This window comes from Capricornis sumatraensis, chromosome 6 (assembly GCF_032405125.1).
Source record: "Capricornis sumatraensis isolate serow.1 chromosome 6, serow.2, whole genome shotgun sequence".
NCBI lineage: Eukaryota > Metazoa > Chordata > Mammalia > Artiodactyla > Bovidae > Capricornis > Capricornis sumatraensis.
In genome coordinates, this window is record NC_091074.1 from 46,533,913 (window position 1) to 46,561,447 (window position 27,535).

General features: G+C 36.6%; 1 protein-coding gene across 1 annotated transcript in view; it reads right to left on the reverse strand.

The window, feature by feature from the left end:
- Positions 1 to 7,043: 7,043 nt before the first annotated feature.
- The window catches only part of UHRF2 (ubiquitin like with PHD and ring finger domains 2), a 71,104-nt gene continuing 50,612 nt past the window's right edge, over positions 7,044 to 27,535 (reverse strand). Inside the window, exons 7-16 of the mRNA XM_068974034.1 lie at positions 25,369 to 25,492; positions 24,863 to 24,970; positions 21,989 to 22,093; positions 19,697 to 19,803; positions 16,168 to 16,330; positions 15,350 to 15,490; positions 13,453 to 13,546; positions 12,933 to 13,090; positions 8,998 to 9,096; positions 7,044 to 8,010 (exon numbers count right to left, since the gene is read on the reverse strand). Coding sequence (XP_068830135.1) covers positions 7,864 to 8,010; positions 8,998 to 9,096; positions 12,933 to 13,090; positions 13,453 to 13,546; positions 15,350 to 15,490; positions 16,168 to 16,330; positions 19,697 to 19,803; positions 21,989 to 22,093; positions 24,863 to 24,970; positions 25,369 to 25,492 — 1,246 coding nt within the window. The 3' untranslated portion in view covers positions 7,044 to 7,863. The remainder of the gene's footprint in view (positions 8,011 to 8,997; positions 9,097 to 12,932; positions 13,091 to 13,452; positions 13,547 to 15,349; positions 15,491 to 16,167; positions 16,331 to 19,696; positions 19,804 to 21,988; positions 22,094 to 24,862; positions 24,971 to 25,368; positions 25,493 to 27,535) is intronic.

A 27,535-nucleotide genomic window follows, 5' to 3' on the forward strand; every position in this document is an offset into this window, starting at 1 on the left:
TATATTCTTTGTGGCCAAAGATGGAGAAACTGCATACAGTCAGCAAAAACAAGATTGGGAGCTGACTGTGGCTTATATCATGCCAAAATCAGAGTTAAATTGAACAAAGTAGGGAAACCACTAGACCTTTCAGGTATGACCTAAATCAAATCCCTTACAATTATACAGTGGAAGTGACAAATTCAAGGGATTAGATCTATCTGATAAACAACTGCCTGAAGAACTAGGGATGGAGGTTTGTGACATTATACAGGAGGCAGGGATCAAGACCATCCCTAATAAAAATAAATGCAAAAAGGCAAAATGGTTGTCTGAGGATGCCTTACAAATAGCTGTGAAAAGAAGAGAAGTGAAAGGCAAAGGAGAAAAAGAAAGATACACCCACTTGAAGGCAGAGTTCCAAAGAATAGCAAGGAGAGGTAAGAAAGCCTTCATGGCGATCAATGCAAAGAAATAGAGGAAAACAATAGAATTGAAGAGATCTCTAGACTTTTCCAGAAAATTAGAGATACCAAGGGAACACTCATGCAGAGATGGGCACAATAAAGGACAGAAATGGTAGGGACCTAACAGAAGCAGAAGATATTAAGAAGAGGTGGCAAGAATACATGGAAGAACTATACAAAAAAGATATTCACAACCCAGATAATCACGATGGTGTGATCACTCACCTAGAGCCAGACATCCTGGAAAGCAAAGTCAAGTGGGCTTTAGGAAGCATCACTACGAACAAAGTTAGTGGAGGTGATGGAATTCCAGTGGAGCTATTTCAAATCCGAAAAGATCGTGCTGTGAAAGTGCTGCTCTCAATATGCCAGCAAATTTGGAAAACTCAGCAGTGGCCACAGGACTGGAAAAGGTCAGTTTTCATTCCACTCCCAAAGAAAGGCAATGTCAGAGAATGCTCAAACTACCACACAGTTGCACTCATCTCACAAGCTAGCAAAGCAATGTTCAAAATTCTCTAAGCCAGGCTTCAACAGTACATGAACCGTGAACTTCCACATGTTTAAGCTGGATTTAGAAAAGGCAGAGGAACCAGAGATCAAATTGCCAACAATGCTGGATCATCAAAAAAGCAAAAGTTCTAAAAAGACATCTATTTCTGCTTTATTGACTATGCTAAAGCCTTTGACTGTGTAGATCACAAGAAACTGTGGAAATTCTGAAAGAGATGGGAATACCAGACCACCTGACATGTCTCCTGAGAAATATGTATGCAGCTCAAGCAACAGAATTGGACATGGAACAACAGACTGGTTCCAAATCCAGAAAGGAGTATGTCGAGGGTGTATATTGTCACCCTGCTTATTAAACTTATATGCAGAGTACATCATGAGAAACGCTGGGCTGGATCAAACAGCTGGAATCAAGATTTCTGGGAGAAATATCAGTAACCTCAGATATGCAGATGACACCACCCTTATGGCAGAAAGTGAAGAAGAACTAAAGAGCCTCTTGATGAAAGTGAAACAGGAGAGCGAAATAGTTGGCTTAAAATTCAACACTCAGAAAACTAAGATCATGGCATCTTGTCCCATCACTTCATGGGAAATAGATGGGGAAACAGTGGAAACAATGACGGACTTTATTTCTTGGGCTCCAAAATCACTGCAGATGGTGACTGCAGCCATGCAAGTAAAAATGCTTCCTCCTTGGAAGGAAAGTTATGACCAACCTAGACAGCATATTAAAAAGCAGAGACATTACTTTATCAACAAAGGTCCGTCTAGTCAAAGCTTTGGTTTTTCCAGTAGTCATGTATGGATGTGAGAGTTGGACTATAAAGAACGCTGAGAGCCGAAGAATTGATGCTCTTGAACTGTGGTGTTGGAGAAGACTCTTTAGTGTCCCTTGGACTGCAAGGACATCCAACCAGTCCATCCTAAAGGAAATCAGTCCTGAATGTTCATTGGAAGGGCTGATGCTGAAGCTGAAACTCCAATACTTTGGCCACCTGATGCAAAGAACTGACTCATTTGAAAAGACCCTGATGCTGGGATTGATTGAAGGCGAGAGTAGAAGGGGACGACAGAGGATGAGATGGCTGGATGGCATCACCGACTCGATGGACATGAGTTTGAGTAAGCTCCGGGAGTTGGTGATGGACAGGGAAGCCTGGCATGCTGTAATGTATGGGGTTGCAAAGAGTCGGACAGGGTTGAGCAACTGAACTGAAGTTGGTGGTTTGAGTACCACACAAGATGGAGTATATATATTTCATCTTATTCCTGCTGCTAAATATAACTAAAGACTGTGGATGAATTACATAAAGCTATCTAAAGATCCTGAATGGTAGGGAAAAGGTGGTTACCTGTGTAGTCACTTTGGAACTTGAGGAATGACCTGGAAGTTTCCTGGGTGTTTTCTTATGCCACTTTCCTTTGTTTTTACTTTCCTTTGATTTGGGTGCAAGAAACATCTAAAACCTGAAAACATCAGTGGGTGCATATGAAGAATATTAAAAGCCTGCTCTCATAAACCAAAGGGTGGGGAAAGGGTGATATGTATGAATATACTAATTTGATTATACTTGCCCCACTCCAAGTGAACACACATTCCCCAGTCACTGGATGTGGGTAAGACTATAGGGTGCGCCCTGTGGACCTTCCTTGCCCTGTACTGAGTGACCAGCTGCAAAGAGGCAGCACCTCCGCCATCCTAACTATAGAGACTGAGGGAACATTACAGAGAGAAAGAAACTAGAGAAAGGGTTCCTTTAAATGTGTTAGTGAAGTCCTGAGCATACACTCAGCCAGACCACAAAAGAAAGTGACCACAATCAACATGGCAAAATGAACTATGAGTGGACTGCTGCCCAGATTTCAGCTGAGTTCAGGTAGTATCCAAGTTGAGACAGACCAGAATCTCACTGCAAAGGCCTTGAAAATTGACACTGAGCCACAAAAGTGGGGCTGAACCCCACTGAACCTGAACAGTTGGCCTTATAAAATAGAAGATTTAAATAGGAACAAGATTCGCATAATACTCAAAATGTGTAGGATCCAATGCAAAGTTACTCATCACATACACTTGAGTAAGAGATATACGGAAGACCGAAGCAGGAAGTCTGGAACTAAAAAATACAAAAAACTTACCGAATGGGTTCAACTGCAGCATGCAGATGACAGAGGAAATCATCAGCGGACCTAAGGATCATTAAGAATTATCTAATTTGAACGATTAGAAACTGTATAGTGAATAAAAACAAACAGAATCGCAGAGACTTGTGGGACAATAACAAAACCAACATTCATGTCATTAAAGTTCCAAAGGAGAGAAAAAAAAGTTCAGGACTGAAATCACACTTGAAAAAATAATGGCTGGAAAGTTTCCAGATCTGACAGAAAATAAAATCTAGATTCAAGAAGCTGAATGAACCTCAAACAAGAAAAACCTAAAGAAACCCAAGCTCAGTCACACCATAATTGAATTTCTGAAAATTTAAAAGACAGAGATAAATCTTGAAAGAGGGTAGAGAAAATAATTACCAACAGGGGATGAACAATGTGTAAAACAGCATATTTATCAAGTATATACTTGAGTCACAGAGGCTCAAGCCTTGAGTGGAGGAGAATCCCCTTTCATGCTCACCTCCTTGCTGGCTGTTGGTTGGAGACATCCGTTTCTTGCCACATAAACCTCTCTGTAAGGTAGTTTAAAACATGCCAGCCGGCTTCTCCCAAAATGAGCAAGAGAGGGTGCCCAAGAGGAAGCCACAGTACCTAACTTTGTAAGTAACATCCCTTCTGTTCATTACCTTACATGAACAAGATGAAAGCATTCCAGCCCACACTCACAGAGGGGAGATTACAAAGGGCATGAAGCCTAGGAGGTAGAGATCACTGGGGACCATCTTAGAGATTGCCTACCACACTATCAACCAATTTATCAATCGCTTTATCAATTAATTTGGATATTTAGGAATTTAGTTTAAAAACAGTAGGAGCTGTAGTCCAAAAATATTAAAAACTCAAAAGCCTTAGGCTCTTAAACTGTACTTCACACTCGTGTTGCATGTATATCACAAGTTGGCTGGGGACCCCACTTTGATACAAAACGTTTATCTGGATGCTATGTGTCTCCATGGAAGGGGGAGAAAGCTCTGAAGGGCAATGAAATGATCTGCCCAGAAGTGACACACAGCGCTTATGTCACAACTAACTGGTCACATAGTCCTAGCCAGCCACAAGGAGGCTGGGATATATAATCCTAACATATGCAGTTGAGCCAGAAAGAGCTGGTGGAAAGTATAGCTGGTAGTCATCACAGTCATTCTGGTCACTGAATTTTCAACCCTCTCTTGTCTCCAAAAGATACAACAAGCCCTCTATCCAGAATGGTTATAATGAAATGAAAGAACAAAATAAAGCGTTAGGATGTGGAGCAATCTGAACTCTCAATAATACAAAATGATACAAATTGCTTTAGAAACAGGTCTTCATTTTTCCTAATAATTATTAATGAAATTGATGGGTTATATGTTAAACACATATTTAATTTTGTAAGAGATGTCAAACTTTTTGAAAGATTCACAAAGTTTCACAGCAGCATGCCTTATAAGAGCAAAATCCTGAAACAACCCAAACGTTCATCAGTAGATTGCAGGATACTCATATAATGGATTACTTAGCAGTATCTGCAAATTCTGGCAGTGTCCATTCTGTTTTGTCTGTTGCATTCTCCTTTCACAGTGGTTTATTTCCAAGAATTCTAAGCTCAAATTATTTTTGTACAGCAGCTTGTTCCCATTCTACCAAAACAATGTCATTTTATACTTGAGGACATACTTGTAAAACCCTTATTCTTTAATTCATTTTTTTCAATACATCATTTGGTCAGCCTGCTTAGTCCCTCGAGCTGTCTCTTGATTTCTTATGTCCAGTGACTGGTGTTTAATCTTCTGTGTAGTGTCTGATTAATCCAAGTTACTAAATATCAGTTCTTTCAGAGATTTAAAACTCTTCTCACTGTGAACTGGTAGGCCATAAAGCTCAATTTCCTCAAATCAGACAGGTAGACATTCATGAGCTCTATCTTCAGAGTGTCCTGAAGAATAGGGAAAGGTTTTGTCCCTGGTACATAAAGAGAAATACACAGCGGGCAAGTCAGAGCAGATCCCCAGCCAGCTCTTGTAAGCAGAATCTATACTGAATCCAAAGCTTAAAGCTTTACATAGGCAGGGCCCCCTTATGTTAGCCAAATGCTCACAACAGGGTTGGGAGAGAGCTAATGGTGTTTTCGATTGCCAGCTCCCCAAAGACCACCTAGAACACTGAAACACACTAGCATGCACGTATTTGATGACTGAACATTATTTAGAAGTAAGTTCTAAAGCTAGAGGCTCTGCCTACTCTAATTAGAAAAAAGAAAGTTCCAAAACTCTTGCCCTTATGAAAGTGGCTGAGTGCTTAGCAGACACTATAACCTACTAAATGTAACAGAATCCAGTAAAAATCTCATCTTTCAAACTTATGCCTAAGAGACAATCAAATATTATGTTCCACCTTCCTGATGGACAACTACAACACTTATGAAAAAGTCTTGCTGCTTACCTAAGCACACTTTTAAGTCTAAATCTGGTCACTCTTGAATTCTAACTACCAATTTAGGAGAAAATAGGTTAAACTGTACCACATGGTTACAACTGGCAGAATTATTCTGTTTGAAAGGCTTTTGACATTTCAAAATGCAAATTATAAAGGGCAAAGGAAAAAAAAAAGAGTCAGGAGATATACACAAATTAAAGATACTAAGATAGCAAGTAGTAACAATTTAAAGTCTATTTGGGTCCTAATTCAAACAAACTTAAAGATCCATTTATGATATTTGAGACAAGATAAATTTGAACAAATATTTACTAGATTTGAGGATATAATTACCATTAAATTTTTTAAACTTCCTATGCTTTATGTTAAAAAAAACTTGTCTTCAAAAAAAGCTTGAGCAACATAAAATTGTTTAGCTTTGAGACATTCTTGACACTTCTGAACATGTTAAACTGTACTGTTTTTTATTTACAGTCTATCATTTTATAGCAAAGTTAAATAAATAGATACCATAAATGTGGGAATCCTTTATTTTCCTAATAAAAGTAGTAGAACCAGTTCAAGTAGTTGAAACCGGAAGGTATTCCCCACTCTTCATGGATCAATATGGCCAACGCCAGATGATACAATTTAATGATTCATTTTCAACCTAATTTATTCAAATTAAAACGACTCCAATGTTTAAAACTAGCCCTCGCTGACAGTAGCTCCAATCACTGTGTTTGAGCTTAACTGAATGCAGGAAAAGTTCTGAAACCAGTTTGGCTTATATTCACGCGTAAGCCTATGTAGCCCCAAGTAGACTGCCAGGTTTAGACTCAGATGGCCTGTGTACAGCACAGCTCTGTCACTCCCCTGTCCAGTGAACTTTGGCCAGTTTCTTAACCTTTTTGTGCCTTTGATATTCGTCCATAAGAAGGGGTAAGAAGTTCTGCCTATTAGGACTGCCAGTAGGATTAAGTGAGTACACATGAAAATGAACAAATGCAAAGCAAATATTCAATAAATACTGACTATATTTATGATTGTATTTAAGGGCAGGAAAACTGACTTAATATTAAAACTTTTGTGAAAATTTAGTTTTAGAAACTTGAACTGTTTTAGAATATTCTCATGTCTGTGAAACAACTATCACTGATTATGCTAAAATTGAACATAAGACTGAGATGTTATAGATAAAATAGTCACTAGGTTCTTAATTTGAAAATTTCCCCCCATTTAGTTTAAAAAAAAAAAGGATCAAATTCAGGATGAAATCTGTCCTTTAGTACTTAAGATTTCATACTAGTTCTCAATACCAAAAATCAAGAGTAAAAAATTGTGCATAATGTCTGTTTCAGTAAAAACACACACTGAAATACTCTGGAAGTGACTAATTCTTAAAGATACCAACAAATATAAGCCATACAAATGTAAAAAAGGGAAGCAAGATGAGCTATTTTTTTTCTGATCATAAAATATTTATTAAGGTATACTTTAGGGAATATAGTGAATATAAAATTTAGGATCACAATATGAAGCAATTTCAGTCCTCTCAAAAAGTCAGCCCAGTCCTCAATGCTCTGCAGATGTAAAACCACTGGTGAGACTCACTAAAAGCAGTTTGACTAGTACAGAAGAGGCTTTTCATAAAATTTACAACTAGATCATCTGAATACCTCTTTTAAGTGCAAAACCACACCACATTACACTAATGCAGCAACGATGCATTCATATTGTTTTCATTAGTAGTCAACTTGCGTAAAACACCAGAAAAAAGCACAATGGAGCTCACAAAATGGGCTAAAAAATGAACCTGTTCTTGCAAAACACACACTGTAATGGAAGAAGACATTAAAAATGTATTATGCACACTATAGAAGCTGCGTTCATTCCAACAATCTCAAGTGTCACTTCCTTTTCTAAAATCAAATTACATGAACCAGGCACAACTAATATTTGGGAGGCAGTGTGTAGCTAAAATTTCATTTAACTAATTTCTCAATGATTTAAAAAATCCCCATAAATCTTTTCTGTCCTGAGGTAGTTGCAAAATAAATCATAACTTGGATATCAACTAGAGCTGAGGCTTTGACTTCTTACTCATTAAAACTAGTTGTTAACTGACAAGAACTACCTTTTGATATTTAAAAGACAGTTGAGAAATGGGCCTCTTACTACACACACAAGATGATGGCTATGTAGGAAAGAGGATTAGCTGCTTCAGAACATGAGATATGGTCCACCATTGCTTCCACCCCTCCCAACCACCCCCAACCATTTTAGATTCCTTATTGTCCAAAAAGCCACGGGGAGCAACACAGTAGTAGACAGATCATCGTCCTTTGCTGTAGCCAGGGAAGAAAAGGTCAAGTAGAGTCTGCAGAACCTCATTGGGAATCATGATGTAATTCTGGCCAAGATCATGCCGGCAAGCAGGACAGGAGAACACTTGAGCCTTAAAGGAGCGCTGCAAACAATCCTAAGGCAAAACCAAAATCAAAATGAAAAGTAAACACACCCGATTTCATCTGAGGGTAAAGCATATAGAAAATACTCAACAATTTAGGCTTTTGAATAGAACTAGAAACTTACAATTTGGCAACAAGAGAAACATAAAAGATGAACAACTGTCAAGGCCTGAACCTGCAGTATGAAAATGAACTTACAGACAAGGCTTCAGTTCCACCTCTAACACACGATGTGAGACTTCAGGCAAATGACAATTTTTATATAAATTTCCTCATTCAGTGAAATGAGTGTTAGAATTCTGCATGGTTCCCACTAGCCTCACCTAGGTTGGATTTTAATCCTTATCTTTCCTGATGGGGCACTAAAGAAAAAAAAAAAACAACTCAGGAATTCCCTCCTTAAAACTATATTATCTATTTTATATAATGTGTTTTCCAAAAAGATAATATTTAACTGACTCAAGGTCAGATACAAACTCTTATGTGGAAAGTCTGTTTCCATTTTACAAAAGAAACTAAACCTCAGAAGTTAGGTCAGGACATATAACCACCAAGCAGCAGAACAAGATTCCAACCTTGGTTTGACTGAAATTCAAAATTCCTTTTATACCACACTGATAAGACAATACACAACTCCTCTGGGCATGCTGCCAGACAGAATTTGTTCTAGATTCTGTTAAGTATACAGAATTATTTTAGTCTGAGACATATATAAGCTGTAACAGAAAACACCAGCAACACCTTACTTTCTTTTCCATTTCAACTCATCTTCAATAATTTCAAACATGATAGAATGTGGAGACTATATAGATTTGAACTGCTGTAGAATTAAAATATGCATCCACCACCAAGATGAAATTAAATGCTTCCTAACCAGCAAGGTTCCCTATCTATTCTGCTTCATGAAGAAAACTGCTTTTTCATGAGCTAAAAACAGGTTTGGAGGTTAGTGTGCCTCCTCGCCTAATAATGGAAAATGAGAAAGGAATTCTACTTACTTTACAGACATTGTGGAGGCAATCTGTTGTCACAGGCTGGTAAACTAGCTCCTGGCAGCATACACACATAAAAGATTGTTCCAATTTTTTCAGAAAATTCTAAAATGGTACCCAAGCGAAAGAAAAAAAGGTTAGCATTTCATAATATATTAAAAGAATTCCAAATAATTGGGGGGAAAAGTGTCTATCGCGTTTAGCATATATGCTTTCTATCAAGAAAAAACAAAATCAAGTAGTGGTAACTACAAGCAACTGTGTAATAGGAAACTGCAGAAATCTCATCCATAAGATAAACATATTAGTTTTTAAATCTTAGGATTCAGTCGCAAAGTTTGCAAAGTCAACATACGACTTTAAAAAGAAAACCTCATATTTCAGAGTTTACTATTTTTCACTTGAAAAAATCATGAACAACTTTGTCTCAAGGTCATTACATACAGATTTTCAAAAAGCTCCATGGTATTCTAAATATATCTATATATATTCTAATATATCTATTCACCCTTTTCTCTTATAAAACTTTAATACTTATTTTTTATGCTGAAAAAGATGAAACCACTTGGCAATAATACTCTAGTATAAAAAAACCCCAAAGAATCAATGTATTTATATTCCTAGGATAATTTTCTGTGATATTTTGCCCCAATCCAAAAATCCCCTGTTTTCCTATTGCTAACATTTACTCAAACTGGGATTAAATTATAGAAGGTCAAGCTTTCTAAAGCAAACATGATCAAATGAGTACTCTTTAATCTTCAAAAGCCATTATCGTGTTCTATTTTATCCAAGCTGTTTAACCTAGAAGGAAAAGTAGTTTTTTGAATAGTCACCAGGATAATCCTCCACTCAGATATTTTTGGGTAGTGGGTGTATGTATTTTATATTTGTTTTGTTAATAGAAAAAGTAAAATCTACAAGCATTTCAGGTAAAAAACAAACAAACAAACAAGGATTACATTTCATATTTATATCTTGATACTAACTTATTTATAAACCTGGATTATAAAGGTCAAGTGAATTATCAATAAAGTGTTATCCAACACACTAGAAGAATATACTGGTTCTGGGGAGATGTGGAGAAAACTTTAATACCAAGTCCCTCTCTCTGTCAAACGACTTTATTTCCCCAGTACCTTCACAGTGCAATATAAGCATATGTAGCATCAACATTTTGAGTTCCTACAATGTGCTAGGTACCCATCTACAGAGAGTAGTAAAAAGGCCAAGTCGCTGTTCTCAGAGAACTTTATATTCCTTTAGGAGAGCCAATTTTTAAAAATTCAATTTCAGATAGTCATAACTGAGGAAACAAAGCAAATTAAAGCAACAGGGTAAAGAGGGTCTATTTTAGAAAAGATAGCTAGGGAAGCCCTCTTTGGGGAGTGTACTATTCAGTAGAGAGTTACAGGATATGAAGGAATGAGCTACATGAAGATACAGAGAGGAGAATGCCAGTCAGAGACAGAGCGTATGTGTAAAGGTCCAGGAACAGGAACAGGCTCAGCGTGTTTAAATAGCACAAATGTCACTGTGGCTGAAGCAGTTTTGGGGGGAAGAGTGGCAAGAGGGGAATGCAGAGGTTGGTAGGGATGCCAGATCAGGTAAGGCCTTGGGAAGGTGTTTGGATATAAATGTACATATGTAATATATGCACTTATTTAAAAGTCACAGCTGGCTAAAATCTGATTTGTTGTTCTTGGTTTATCTGAAAAGAATGGGCATGAAGCCTATGCAGGGTAACCACTAGCAGCAAGGTTACAGCCACCTGACCTAGGTATGTAAGATCCTGCCACCAGAGGGCAGGGGTTTATTGCTGGTTTGAGAACTCTCAAGAGGTGACTTTCACAAAAAAGTTACATTAAAAGAAGAGATTGACAAGTATACTTGATTTGCACATATCTATCAAGTCTTGCAGGATTTGATGATTTTGATTTTTTTAAATTGATAAACATGATATATCAAAAGCCTCAGACTGAAGTTTAATACATATGTTCCACCCAGACAACAAATGTGCAAAAGAGAACTTTCATGTGCACCCAGATGTCATTATCCTTCACCTGTATCTGCTACTCTGTCTTCTGCCCATTCACAGCTGGGACTCATCTGAGTTACCACTAACCCAGCTGTATCCTCTCCACCCAGAAAATTAGACCATAATCAACAACTGGCTTGTTGTTTCTTATTTGCTCTAAGTGAAAATGACTCTCACATACCAGAGTCAAGACTCTATATGCCTGAGTCTCTAGGCTAAAAAGTAAGTCAACACTTCTCACAGAGCTAACTCACTTTTCTCTATCCTCCAAACATGTAAGTCTCATTCTACCCAAGGACAACCCAAAATATCATGTTTATAGATGAAACAAACAAAGAAAAAGGGTATTCCATAAATCTCCTTCACTCCAAATCGTGAACTTCCAGATATTCAAGCTGGTTTTAGAAAAGGCAGAGATCAAATTGCCAACATCTGCTGGATCATGGAAAAAGCAAGAGAGTTCCAGAAAAACATCGATTTCTGCTTTATTGACTATGCCAAAGCCTTTGACTGTGTGGATCACAATAAACTATGGAAAATTCTGTAAGAGATGGAAATACCAGACCACCTGACCTGCCTCTTGACAAACCTATATGCAGGTCAGGAAGCAACAGTTAGAACTGGACATGGAACAACAGACTGGTTCCAAATAAGAAAAGGAGTACGTCAAGGCTGTATACTGTCACCCTGCTTATTTAACTTCTATGCAGAGTACTTCATGAGAAACACTGGGCTGGAAGAAGCACAAGCTGGAATCAAGATTACCAGGAGAAATATCAATAACCTCAGATATGCAGATGACACCACCCTTATGGCAGAGTGAAGACGAACTAAAAAGCCTCTTGATGAAAGTGAAAGAGGAGAGTGAAAAAGTTGGCTTAAAGCACAATATTCAGAAAACTAAGATCATGGCATCTGAAGTTATTTGCCATAACGTCATGGCAAATAGATGGGGAAACAATGGAAGACTTTATTTTTCTGGGCTCCAAAATCACTGCAGATGGTGACTGCAGTCATGAAATTAAAAGACACTTACTCCTTGGAAGAAAAGTTATGACCAACCTAGACAGCATATTAAAAAGCAGACATTACTTTATCAACAAAGGTCCATCTAGTCAAGGCTATGGTTTTTCCAGTGGTCATGTATGGATGTGAAAGTTGGACTGTGAAGAAAGGTGAGCACCGAAGAACTGATGATTTTGATCTGTGGTGTTGGAGAAGACTGTTGAGAGTCTGCTGGACTGCAAGGAGATCCAACCAGTCCATCCTAAAGGAGATCAGCCCTGGGTATTCATTAGAAGGACTGATGTTGAAGCTGAAACTCCAATACTTTGGCTATCTGATGCAAAGAGCTTACTCATTTGAAAAGACCCTGATGCTGGGAAAGACTGAGGACAGGAGGAGAAGGGGATGACAGAGGATGAGATGGTTGATGGCATCACCAACTCAATGGACATGAGTTTGGGTAGGCTCCGGGGGTTGGTGATGGACAGGGAGGCCTGGCGTGCTACAGTTCATGAGGTCGCAAAAAGACGTGACTGAACTGAACTGATTCATTCCTTAGTCTAAAAATTGTATCAGGAAGATTTTTCCATAATGATGACTAAAAGCAACACAAAAACTATGAGAGTTTCCTCTAAATCCACATAAGAGGCGCATATAAGATATGCATACAGTACCTCATACAGTTTAAGCACAAAGTAGTCAAAAAACCAACATCTAAGAGGCCTAAAATCAACTTAAAAGCATTTGAGTGCTGCCTCATTTCTGAAAGGAGCAATTGAATGAGAAGCCTGGATAAAAGGATCAAGTTTTAACTGCCTTGTGAAAATGATAATTCATAGGGAAATTATTTTTCATCATTTTTTAATATTAGAAACTCTTTTAAAAAATCTTTACATACTGGTCCTTCCACAAGAGATGCAAGAACTTCATCCCATAGCTTCTGGTTTTGATGATCTTCTCTGATTAGATGTTGCTGCTGAGGGGTTAGTTGGAAAGCCTCAACTGCTTCTGCTGAATCTGATGGTTTGAGGACTTTGGAGGCACTTGGACAATCATCTAGATTTATTTAAAAATATATCAGCAGACTACAAGTGGTTCTAAGCAGATGAGTTAACCGGCACCAATTATGCTTAACATGAAGATAACAAGCATAAAGCAGCATCTAACTTTCCCATAGTTTAGGATACTTTGCTGTTTAGGCTCTGACATTTTTCAAATACACAAATATCCCACCCCACTCCACCTCCACCATACACATATATATACACACACACACACACACACACACACACACACACACACACACACACACACACACACCCCTTTTTCTTTTAATTTCTTATGAGTTTTCCGCTCTTAGTATTTCCCTTTATTAAAAACTAAGTTATTTGTATTTACATCCTTAGATCATTACCTACCATCTGCAGATGGCCTTTTTGAGGTTCCTCTGGCCTTCTTTGACTGTCCTTTGGTCTTCTTCCCTTCCTTATCAGAAGGGTAACCTACTGGATACTGATGAGGGGAAAAAGTGCAATGTAGATTTAACCTTCATAGAGAAGAGAGGTTAAAGGGGAATGGGGAGGAATCTATACTTTCCCTAAATTAAAAGGATTTATATAAAGGACACAGACATTGAAAGAAACAGAATTCAAAGGACAAAAGATTATTAAAAATCCCCCAATTCAGTGTAAGAAGATAGTTTTGACTGTTGAGATATTCCATTTTATAACATCATGATCTTAGTTTCAGACTGAAAAGAGAAAAGAACAGTCTACAAGTTGTGACTAGGTGGCTTAAAAAGTTTGAGGAAGAAAGTAGACTTAGATAGAAAGGTAAGTCTCTGTCTCCTAAAATTAACAGGCAGATAGGGTAAGGCAGGAGAGCTTTTAGAAGACCTAAAGCCACTACACTACTGAATCCTTAATCAACTAAAAGGTAAGACTTTAAGGAATAAATTCTTACCGATTACCCTGTGTTTTATTAGCTATACATTTTTTTTGGACATGCTTTGTGATAACACTCATATTTAAAGCTCAAAATGTTACAAGTCTCAATAATATTAACTCATCATAGCTGATTGGCTTACATGCTTCTTTCTGTTCAACTGTTTCACATTTAACCTATCTAGAATACTGCTCTGCTGAACAGTAGACCTGAAAAAAAAATCTTTTGAAAATGGATTTAACAATAGGTTTTAAAAATATTTAGTTATAAAAGGAATGATTTTGGCAGTTATTTTAGCAGCTGACAGATCTCATTTAAACAATTCCATGAGTTTAAAAAGAAAAACAAAAACAAAAACCAAAAACCAAAAAAACAGACTTGCACTAGAAGAGACACACTCACCTGCCTGGGTGGTCAGACACTTGCCCATAGTTCAGCCCCTACACATGCAGTGTGGGCAGAGCCAGGGGAAATGACAAAGCTGGTAGTCTTTACGAGAAGCACAGTGATGGGGAATGATGGAGGATAAACTCAAACCATGCTCTGAAGTCAGTGTCAGGGACAAAGTCTAGGGTGTATAGGCAGTGGAGGGGGAATGTAGCCATACCATCCATTATGCACACAAAACTAACAAAGTCTTACATGGGTTAACAGCTAAGCATGGGCAAAGAGAAAAAAAAAGGCAAAGCACTAAAGGTGGTGACAGGATAAGGAAGCAGCTTGGAGGGGGAAGAGAGAAAAGGGGTGAGGAAAAGTGAGAAGGGTAGAAAGCAGACCACTCTTATAAGCCACCTCCCCCCTTCCCCTACCAGAGACACACCCCCTGTGCCCTCTAGGATAAAACTTCCCTTCTCAGGGCCTCCTATACCTCAATTTCAGGTATCCCTTTCCCTCATACTTAAAAGTCCAGAGTGAATTGGAAATACAGTTGACCCTTGAACAATGCAGGAAGTTAGGGTGGGGCCAATTGTACAGAAGTCAAAAATTCCTGAGTAACTTATGGTTGGCCTTCTGCATCTGGGGATTTAACCAACTGCAGAAATGTACTGCAATATTTGCTATTGAAAAAAAAAAATCCGTGTGTAAGTGGACCCATGTAGTTCAAGCCTGTGGTGCTCAAGGGTCAAATGTATTTTACTTTTCATTGTCAAGCCCAGCTTTCCCCAAGCATAATTCTTGGTCTTAGGGCAGTTTGACACCTAGGAGGCTGCTTTTTTACTTCTTTTCCTTTCCTATACTTGTGTGATCTCATTCCTCACCCCTTACAGTCCACTGATCAACTGCTGTGGGTTATATCCAGTGTTAAGGTACACAGCACACAGGCATACATTTTTATGAGCACACATGTAGCCTAGACAAATGTAATCTAACCTGTAAACGAAGACATAGTCTCCTTGACCGTTCTATTCCTTCTGAGGTCCAAGGAGCAGGTTCAACATCATCTCTCCTTAAAAGATAGCGCCAAACCAAGAATCCATGGCTTGATGAAATCTCTGGCCAGTATTTCACCACCTAAATCATAATATTTCAGCTAGTTTGAGATGTACGGTTTAGACTTATTCAAAATGTCATGTTAGTGTTTTAAGTAAACTTGGCAGAACTAAATGCAACTTTGAAAAAAACTGGCTTTGCTGGAATAGTAAGAAGTATGCACTAAAATACTGTTTTGACTTTATTTCCTAATTATGATAATTCCCATAAGGACAGACTGCTACAAATTTCAAGTTGTAGCAAGATTATGTTCATTAATATAATGTTACATAGTAGATTAAAATGGTGGCAGTAGATGCCTTCATTTTTAAAACAAAGAATGCATCCTATTTTAAAATTATAATGTGCTCTACTTTGAAAAATCTATTACAGTTAAAATCATTCTGGAAGATATAAGAATCCAATATTTACAATGGCCAAGTTATTAGAACAGTTTTATCATAAGAGAATATCACTTATAAAAAAGCTTAACCCCAAATATAACTCTGCCTTTAGGGACTTCAAGTAAGTCTTAAAAGACAAGTATCAAAATTAAGAGCTCGTTTTGTGCATGTTTTATTTCTAGAAAAAGTAGAAAGACCAACTAAGAAGGTCTATTGTTTCCTTTAGCCCACCCACAGTAGAGCAGTTCCCTGTGGCAACCCTGTCTTGAAAGCCCAGGAAGAATGACTAACAAGATGTCATGCCAGATAGAGCACCTTATAAATGCCATCATATCTGTTGCCTTCTTCAGGAGCATATTTGCTGATCTTCCTCCCTTTAAAACTGCGTATCACTCTGACTGGCTTACCAGCTCTCCAATTCCGAGACTCTGCTCCAATTTTATCATCCAATGGAGCATCACAGTTTAGGGCCAATGCCCTAAAAAATAAAACAAAGTCTTTATACCAAGTAATCTTTCTTGAAGTATATAATCACATCATTAGCTAACTTAAAAGGTGAATTATGCCTTACCTGATGGTTAAGATTCTATGATTCTTTCCATATTATTCCAGATAATAGGATTATGCTTTCCCCCACCAGCAGAGAAGACAAATCAGTTTTCTGATGTCACCCCCAAGCCAGGGGATTGGTTCTCAGATAGCCTGTAGGGTTCTTCTGAAAGTAATAACATCTGTGCCACGTATAATAGAAAACAACTAGAAATACATGGAATTTTCTTTAAATAACGTTGTTGAGGGAAGGGAGAAAGTTGGAAAACTAAAGCAAGTTGACTGCTGTAATCATTATTTTTGATAAGGGAATAAGGTTAAATTGTTGGAATAATGTAAAAAGAAATCCAGAAAAATAAATTTGTCTGCAAGGTACAAATGACCTTTCTTGGTCTACTTTCCATATTCCAGACAGAGATTCCTTAAAGTTTACAAGATAATAAAGAACAAGTTTAACATGAAGATATCCTTTAAAGATTTCCAGTAAAAAGATAAGTTTAAATAAAACTGAAGCATTCAAATACCTGTGCTAAATCATGACAATAAAGATTTTTGGCTGCTCAAGATCACTACATTTTACTGATGACACATGAACAAGGAGGAACACTGAGCTGGAAGCAGCACTTGATTTAGCTGAACCTTCCTTAGTATGTGTACTCATCACGTAGTAATTAATCAGTAAGGTTATTAGATGTTAGAAGACTTTCCTGGGGAAACATAGTCCTACCCTCCAAAAAACAAATTAGAACTATTTAAAGTTAGTATTTTTCCTCTAAGATTGTGGTAGCCAACCTATCTGGCACTAGAGACCTGTTTCATGGGACACAATTTTCCCATGGAATGGGGGTGGGGGAGGATAGTTTCAGGATGATTCAAGCATATTCCATTTATTGCACACTTTATTTCTATTATTATCACATCAACTCCACCTTCAGATCATCAGGCATGAGATCCGTGAGGTTGAGAATTCCTTCTGTAAGACACCTGTATCCTAACTTAAGTGGAAAGAATCCACTGAGAACATTTAAGGTTAAAAAATAAATATACAGACACCCTCCCCTGAAATCTGGTAAAATCAGATATGAACAAAGTACTTTTTTCCAGGGTACAGTTCTTTTTATGCAGGCTCCAAAAAAAAAAATTAAGACTAAATGACTAATCTATTATAATCTCTATCATAGTTAAAGTAAATGAACTTAAGTGTTCTGTTGTAAAATTTTTTTTTAGGTTTCATTAAAGCTCATCAAGTTATCTTTTTTTGGTTAAAATCTCAAATGGGAAATGCATTAAAACCCTGTCAGGTAGAAAAAACTGTAGCCATCAATGCCAGCATTGGTATTATTTATGGAATATCTACTGAGATCCACATACTTTATCCCCTAAAAGAACTGAGACAGAGATATGTACTATCTTCCTGTTAATGAGTAGAATGCTTTGGTACCACAGGTACCTTCCGTCATAATGACTGTCACCACTAATTGGCATTATTAACTCACTTCCAGTTTCATGTAAGTGTGCAGTCTGCTCAAGTCTGTGTAAAGAGTCCAAGAGGATGAAACTAGGCAAAACAAAAGGCTTTTCCATTACTCTGTCCACAGCTCAATCAGTTGCCTCTAATTGTCCCGATAAAGGATGGTCAGGTAACCTGCTGTCCTTTTCAGTTTCATCAAGTGTAAGAGCTGAGAAGAAATAGGAACAAACTTCTTAAAAGCAAGGAGCAGGTATCAAACTACCTCTCAGTAGAGAAGCAAAAAGGAATTAGAACACATACACTCCAGGAAAGAATATACTATGAGTCAAAGCTAAGGGTCTTTTACTTCAGTTTTCATGTTTATAGTAAGACACATAGGTATCTTTGCTGAAGAGGTCTTTACAATCACAAGGCGTACGCACAGCTCAGTGTATAAATTAACTGAAGGAATGTTAGCATCTCTGTGATAAGTTAATCCTGAATTTTTCTGAGTTACTATTTCATTTTCACTACCTTCCTTATTAATATAGACATTTTTACTGTCAATTATTTTCTGAGATTGTAACATACGATAAACAGGGTGTACTTATTAGATTCTTCCAAGCTTGAAAAGAAACTCTCATGTACAAGTGCAGGTAGTTACAAAGGAAGTTTCACTCAAGTCAAATAATCTTATTTAAAAAAATATATAATTTTCAGATTTGACAGCCCTTTTGCAAATTCAAGATACATTGACAATACACATCAAAATATTTCTTATTCTTTTTAAGATCATTCCTCCTAAAGAATTGCTTCCTCATTAGAAAAAGACTGCATAGGGACTAGACTTCTGCCTCAACAATGTTTTCACCAGCAAATCTGACCTGTCTCCTCTGCTGGTTCAATATAATAATCCTACTGTCAGAAATAATATAGAAGGAAGACATAAAAACAGATTCTATATAACTTGGTATACAACAAAAGTCTCGAAACCACAAAGTATATTCTTTACACAATAATCAGAAATTAAGGGCACACTACTTAAAACTGAGTGATTTAGACTCAGGAAAGCAAAACTCACTTTTATTCCACAAAATATTAATAATAAAATACAAAAAATTTCAACTTTATCATTGCAAAATTATCACTATGAGAAGTTACAATGTGGTCATTGCTATCTGATGGTTTGGGTCACAATCTATTTCTGGTGCTAGCATGCATTTACAAAATAAAACATTTGAAGTTAAAACTTTGTATTCCCATGGAAGCTGGAATATCATAAATACTTCTATATGATAAAGTTAGAACAAGGTGGCTCTTTCATAACGACTTTTTTTTAGACACTTAAAAGACATAAATTCTAAAAGCACCTTGTGTAGTTCTGATTAAGTTATCTGATGTTTCATGCACATAAATGTGGCTCCCAAACAGAACCCTATTTCACATTAGTCTCTTCTAATAAGAAGTCTGTCACTTTAAAAGATAAATTTGTGTTTAGTAGAACAAAATTTGACCTACGTGGTAGTAGGCAAGCCATCTTGTCCTTATCACTTAAATTATATAGGTTTCTTTTCTTCAAAGTTTTCAACATGTTTCCAAATGCAAAGCACATGTATTAAAACTGGGAATTATGTCATTTAAAAAAGAATAATACTAAAAATTAGTTAGAAAGTTTATAAGTATTTATATACTAATCAGGTAATAAGATTTTTATTTTAGCTATATTAACTTACACTTTAGGATTCTTCTCTATAGTGTAAGTTATAGATTATGTCCTATAGTCCAACTGTTAATACAAAGCCCAAATTCTAAACAGTTTTCATAAACTCCAACAATAAAGAGTACCTGTTCATGTTTGTTAATGTTTGATCAGCTGACGGTGCACCAATTCTTTTATTACCAGCAAGATTTTTACCACCACTCCCAGTGTAAGTGAATTCATCACCTCGGTCCTGCAGAAGAGCATTTTTGGCATTAAACATCTAAATCCAGGTATGATTTCACCAATTCTTATTTCATAGCCAGAACTTTGGTTAGGATGCTATAAGCTGACATGTTCTCTCAAGGTATCTACCAAAATAAGGGAAAATTCAAATATAGTCTTGTGTGTAATATACCTTCAAGCTGTATCACTTTATCTAAAGATTTCATTTTAATATTATAGCTTTCAACACCTCCAAGCATAGCTATTCTTGTGATATACAAATAATTTATAGAATGTTACAAAATAAGGTCTTATAGGTTGGGAATATTAATTTAATTCAATGTTATTAAAATAAATAAATTAATACTATGTTTGTAGGTTCTTTGCAGGGCATCATTTTAATAAATATTCCAAAACTGATTTCTCAACTGCAATCTATACCATATCCAAGTTTGCTGATAACTTTCAAATTTATAATCCTCATAGCATTGTAAAGTTCCTCACATTTCAAAATCTATGGGTTTACCCAAGTTATATTTGGGTAAGACAACTGCATATAATTAAGAAGAAAGTTAGAAAAGAATTTAACTACAAATTTATATCGTTATTGTTAAGTTTCTATTCAGTACTTAAACTAAGAAAACCATCAGTATGTAAATGACTTCTACTAACGCTATCTTAATAGTGGTTCTTCAATGCAAGATTATTTTAATTAATTCAGACTGAATATAATGATTTTTTTTTTTTACTTCATTCTTGCTTGTAATAAAGGTTTTTCATCTAATTTTTCCTTTGGACTAAGAATCAGAAGTAAAATTTCATGATTTTAAGTGTTTTTAAATGTCTTAAAACTTTTGTGACCCTTTGCAGATCCAAACTGAGGTTTGGGTTAAACACTGTTGATTCAACACTGAGGTTTATATTTTAAGGAATAAGGCATTAAGGAATTCATCTTCAGTGTACACATCATTTGAAGAAAGTCTAATAAAAAGTACATATTAAAAAGTCCAGAATACTTCTTAAATTGATCAGATACGGTCTTCCAGATGGTATCTGGATTGACTTCACAATGGCAGTTTGGCAGTTTTTTTTTTCCCTCCCCATTTTTTTGAGGGGCGAGCAGTTTCTTAAAGAACTAATGATGCAACTGAGAAGGCAATGGCACCCTACTCCAGTACTCTCGCCTGGAAAATCCCATGGACGGAGGAGCCTGGTAGGCTGCAGTCCATGAGGTTGCTAAGAGTCGGACATGACTGAGTGACTTCATTTTCACTTTTCACTTTCATGCGCTGGAGAAGAAAATGTCAACCCACTCCAGTGTTCTTGCCTGGAGAATCCCAGGGACAGGGGAGCCTGGTGGGCTGCCATCTATGGGGTCGCACAGAGTCGGACACGACTGAAGCGACTTAGCAGCAGCAGTAGCAGCAATCATGCAACTACCATACAACCCAGCAATTACACTTCTGGGCATTTATCCCAAAGAAACAAACACTCATATTTATACACACAAAACCCCCTGTACACAAATGTTTACTGCAGCATTATTTGCTGCAATGAGTGAATGGTTACACTGTGATACACCTATATCAATGGAACACTACTGAGCAATAGAAAGGAATGAACTATTGACACATGCCACAATGAGGATTATGCTGACTGAATAAAGCCAATCCCAAAGATTATACACTATCAAATTCCATTTATAAAAAATTTTTAAGTGACAAAAATTATAGAAATGGACAACAAATTAGTGGTTGTCTAGAGTTAATGGGTATTGGGGAAGCAGAAATAGTATGGTGGCTAAAAAAGGGCAATGTGAGGGACCCTTGAAGTAAGGAAAATGTTCAGTGTCCTGAATGTATAGCAGTGTCAGTATCCTGGTTGTGATATTGGGCTACAGTTTTGCAAGATGTTACTGTTGGCTGAAATTGAGTAAAGGGCACAGACATTTCTGTATTATTTCTAATAACTGTCAATCTATAATTATCCCCAAAATGAGCTCTAAAGAAAATGTGACTATTTTCATTGCAGTAATCAGCACATGCAATGATTAAAGACGCTGACTGATTTACTATGTTACTTGTATAGAACTGACCACTTCAACACAAAAGTGATGCTAGCTAAAACAGATGGGATTTATCCTGGACAAAGCTTCTGTATTTTACTGAATAATCAAGACAGGTTCTAAAGAACAAGGCTGCATCATGACTTACTACTTCATCGGCAAATCCACCAGCCAGGACAAGAGAGTAAGCGCCATCATTACTGCGACCATGAATTCCACCAACATGGGGTCGATGGACACCTGCTTCACTCACCTATAATAACATCAAGTGAGACTCAAAATACCTTCAAACAGTTCATTAAGTTATATTTACAAAATGGTTTCACATATGTTACTGTATCCTAAAAGCTTCCAACTAAGAACTGAATGTCACCCAGAATTCCATGTTTTGCTCAGACTTGACTTCTCTCCAACTATATATTCCTCAGGTACTGAAGTAATGACTTGTAAAACTGCTCAGGCCTAGAATTTTGAGTTTCAAAATAACTATTAAATCATCATCATCCTGTGCTATTGGTAATTCCAGCTCAATTCAGGTGAAAAATAATTTACTATCAGTGTTCCAGAACTCCTCATTTCTCATCTTTCATTATGGTACTGTTCCCTACTCAAGTCAATGTGAAATTGTTAGTCGCTCAGTCATGTCTAACCATGCAACCCATGGACTGTAGCCCACCAGACTCCTCCGTCCATGGAATTCTCCAGGCAAGAATATTGGAGTGGGTTGCCATTCCCTTCTCCACGGGATCTTCCGGACCCAGGGATTGAACCCAGGTTTCCTGCAATGCAGGCAGAAACCCAGTCAAGTCAGACAGGCAACAGTTATTTCAGCTTCATTTTTTTGTATTCTTCAAACCCATCTGGTTGTAAATATTGCTGATTTGATTTCCTAATCTTCTCAAATCCATCATTTTCCACATTCACTGATATAATTCTAATTTGAGTTATGAATACTTAAAACATACCCTTTTTCACTGCCTCCAGCTTTGTTCCTTCAAATTCCTTCTACCCATTAAGAACAAAATAACCCTTTAGAGAACAAATCTGCTTTTAATTTTCAACTGCTTAACATGTATTAAATGGTCATAATAGTATATCAAGCCCAAGTTAAGTATTATATGTTACCTTCTCTCAATTGGGCTTGTACTTCCTTTCTCATCCTTATATCCAGTTTCTTCTTTACGGAGTTTATACATCTAAGCCCAACTACTTAGTAATACTCAAACATAGCACTCATTTTTAGTTTAGTACAATGGGCTTACTACATTTCCCCATATACCTTTAATTCTGGCTCACTTAAACTAAGTGTCACTTCTTCATGTACTTCAAACTCCCCAAGAGAAGTATTCTATTCATTTGTTTATTACACAACTGTTCTCAGAGTAAGGCAAACTGAAATCCAAGCCTGTAAAGTGGGCTGGGTAAAGAGATATATTAGAAGTCAATGAGAAGATGATAACAACAGAACCTGGATTTAGGCCTTGGAAACACCAAGTACTTTAGAAGCAAGGACCATCTGATTCTCAGCTTCATGAACAACCCCAAAAATAAATCTGTGCTGAATCTTCCCTATTTCCTAAACTGCAAATCTATCCTTCTAGTTGCTCAAGTCAATGGTTTCAAAGTCATCTTAGACTGTATTAATGAAGTTTTTATAATTTGGGAACGAATGACAGGTACACAAAAAGAAAAAAAAAAAAAAACAAAGAACAAGACAATTAAGTGGGAGTTGGTGATGGACAGGGAAGCCTGGCATGCTGCAGTCCATGTGGTTGCAAAGAGTCGGACTCAACTGAGCGACTAAAATGAAGTGTATTTTATAACTTTTATTTTATATATAAATATTATCAATAATGCATAGTATAAAAAATAAATATTATTGTACAGGCATACCTCAGAGATATTCCAGGTTTGGTTCCAGACCACTGCAGTAAAGTGAATATCACAACAGAGCAAGCCACACGAATTTTCTGGGTTCCCAGTACATATAAAAGCCACTATTTATACTATATTGTAGTCTTAAGTGCTTGATAGCATTATGTCCAAAAAAATGTACATATCTTAATTTTAAAATGCTATCAGAAAAATGGCACCAACAGACCTGCTGGACAAAGGATTGCCAAAAACTTTCCATTTGTAAAAAAAACACAGTACTTGTTAAACTAAATGCCTGTCTTCCACAGAAAGAGGTTAACAAAACCAAAATACAGACAAAAGCCATATGTTATTTAGATATAAGGAGGTAAATTCAGAACTTTAAAGTGACTGTCTTTTAGAAACAGAAAATGAGTGAAAAGAGTAGGTTTTTAAAACATAAATCATACACTAATATTCAATATTTCAAGCTATGTATATGTATTACATTATTTTAATCATAAAATTTCATCAATGTTCTAAGCACCAGCGCTATTCAGCTCTTGAAAGTTTAGAATCCCGTCTAACGGGAAACTAAGAGATTTTTTTTTCCCACATTAAATTTTTCACAATGAAAAAATTATCTTTCTAAAGAAGAAATCAGAAAACTACAAGAGTCTTCTTCAAGAGAAAAAGGGAAGTAATCAAATCCTTGGATTGTCTGACATTTCCTCGGACCAGTATCTTAACATTCACTGAGAAGAATTATTGCCAAAGAAAATACTGTCTAAGTGAGCTTCCTTCAGATCAATAACATTAAATGAGAACTTACTGCATGACAGACGATCTATTTCAAATATTGCGTTTTTTGGCAAGGAAAATTCTTCAGAATATTGAATAACAACTTTAACGAGTATAACAATAACAGAAAAATAAAACAAAGTGATACAAAGGCTTAGATGATGCCCAAGTCCATGATGTTATGTTCCTCTGTCTGCTAAGCTATGAAGAAGTGCCTAATCATCCTACAGGAAACTGTTCATTTTAAAAAGTGAATGCCATATGATACTACCTACGTTAGTTCACTTAGAATCAACTAACACTAATACTGCTACAATGTGAGGTATACCCAATTTTACTCTTTTGACTAAGCCAATCTGAAACATACCTGAACTCTAAATCTCCAAGTTGATCCAACAGGAACTCCAGGAATAGGTCCATAATGATTGGAAGGAACAATAGTACATTCTCTAGTGCGACCAACACAGGCCATTCCCTACAAGGTACCAAACAAGTTGTTTGAGAAATCAGTTATTTTAAATCTTAAAGAAAGCCCTTAATCCCCATAAAACGCAAATAAAATAAAACCCTACAATTTATATGATTAATATTTAACAATTTTTTTTTTCCTTTTTTGGGGGCCACACTGCTCAGCATGCAGGATCTTAGTTCCCCAACCAGGAATCGAATTCACACCCTTTGCAGTGGAAGAGCAGAGGCTTAACCACTGAGCCATCAGGCACATCCCAACAATGTATATGATTAGTCAATATTGTTATTTGTTAACATTTCAGATTATCACTTATACCATTACTATTACTGGAATCGAAACATTATAACTTGCATTACAGTTATAAACATTATAGCTAGAAAGAAAAAGAATTCCTTCTTTACCCTGCCCCAATCTCTTCGGCTTTCAGTACTAGCTGATGGCATCTTGGCTTTCTTTTTACTCATCTTGAGCCTTTCACCAGCCTTTACAACTTCACTAGAATCAGTTTTACAGGAAGGACAATACCTTCAAAAAAAAAAAGAATTTTTATAATATCATATTAATGTCAATAACAAATAATGGCCTTTCTAGTTTAGAATAACTTTTAAGATGTGTAATACTTAGTGCATATTAGAGTTTCAGTTGGCATTTCAGTATTAAACTTTCCACAATATTTACACGATTAAGCTTGCCATTCTTTTAGAGAACTTAATATTTTACTATCAAATTCAGTACACAAGCCAACAAGGCTGTCCAATCCAAATGGCACCATAACTCTGATCTTATCATTAATTCTCAGAGTAGACATCATTCATTTGAACTTTTTACCATTAAAACAAAAATGGTAAGAATAGATGATTCTAGACTGAACAATGAACCATGGCAACTGATGTATCTCCCCACCTGAACTGGTTATTAGAATTTTCAAAGTAAAAAATCTATAGCCAATTATAACAAGTATACTGGATTAAAGGATGTTTGTCTCTAGCTCAATTTTAATTCTCTACAGTTGTTTATCCTTTATCCTATTTGTGGCTGTCACTCTACTGTAACTTGGGTTGTTTGTTGTTGTTTAGTCACTAAGTCATGTCCAACTTTGAAACCCCATGACTGTAGCCTGACAGGTTCCTCTGCCCATGGGATTTCCCAGGCAAGAATACCAGGGTGGGTTGCAATTTCCTTCTCCAGGGGATCTTCTTGACCCAGGAATCAAACCTGTGTCCCCTGCATTGGCAGGCAGATTCTTTACCACTGAGCCACCAGGGAAGCCCATTGTAATGTATACATCATTATAAGCTGCCTTGTTATCATTTTTGAAAAGCAAAGCATATGTACATAGAATGAAATGGGGCTATTTTTGAGTCACAAAGAAATAGAAACTTTGGGTATATCCAAAGATCAACTTGCCATTCCACCCATTAATCTTAGATTTCTTGTTCTATATTTTCACAAAGATGATGATATCTATACCCATTATTTAATTTTGAATACCTAATTATGAGATGTTACGTTTAACTATAGACAAGATATGTAGACAATTCAGATCTTGAGAAAATTAGCTGGGCAGTGAGACACAGAAATAAATCCAAGGCAAAATTATGTATGATAAGGCAATGAATATTATCAAGTAAAATCCCTACTAATCTGGAAATCAGGAACACTTCCAAAAATTAATTTGTGTTAAGAAAGACTGTTTTACCTGATATGCCAACCTTCTAACTATAATTTTATCAAAGATTTTATGGTGAAAGTAGGTATCATCTCTAATGAGAAAATGAGTTCAGAGACTAAATATCCAGACAATGTGATTTGGAGAAGTAGAAAAGATGTAAGGTTAAGGACCTCAATATGAATGTAGAAATACTTTACAGAGTAATCTAAGAGTCCTCTAATTATAGTCATCCCTGGGATCCATCTCTTTATCAGGTTTGAGTCCCGGTACTATTTTGGCACTGGATAGGGATAAATGTTTGTGATTAAAAATATTTGCAAATAGTTAAGGAAAACTAGCACACACAAGGAATCAATTTCAGAAAATGTTAAGTGCTATAAAGGAAATATAAAGGAAATACCTGGAGTTAAGGAAAATTTGGCCTTGGAGTACAGAACAAAGCAGAGCAAAGGCTAATAGAGTTTTGCCAAGAGAATGCACTGGTCATAGCAAACACCCTCATCCAACAACACAAGAGAACACTACACATGGACATCACCAGATGGTCAACACCGAAATCAGACTGGTTATATTCTTTGCAGCCAGTGATGGAGAAGCTCTATACAGTCAGCAAAAACAAGACTGGGAACTGACTGTGGCACAGACCATGAACTCCTTATTGCCAAATTCAGACTTAAATTGAAGAAAGAAAACCACTAGACATTCCAGGTATGACCTAAATCAACTCCCTTATTATTATACACTGGAAGTGACAAACAGACTCAAGGGACTAGATCTGATAGAATGCCTGAAGAACTAGGGATAGAGCTTTGTGACATTGTACAGGAGACATGGAGCAGACGATCCCCAATAAAAATAAATGCAAAAAGGCAAAATGGTTGTCTGAGGAGGCCTTA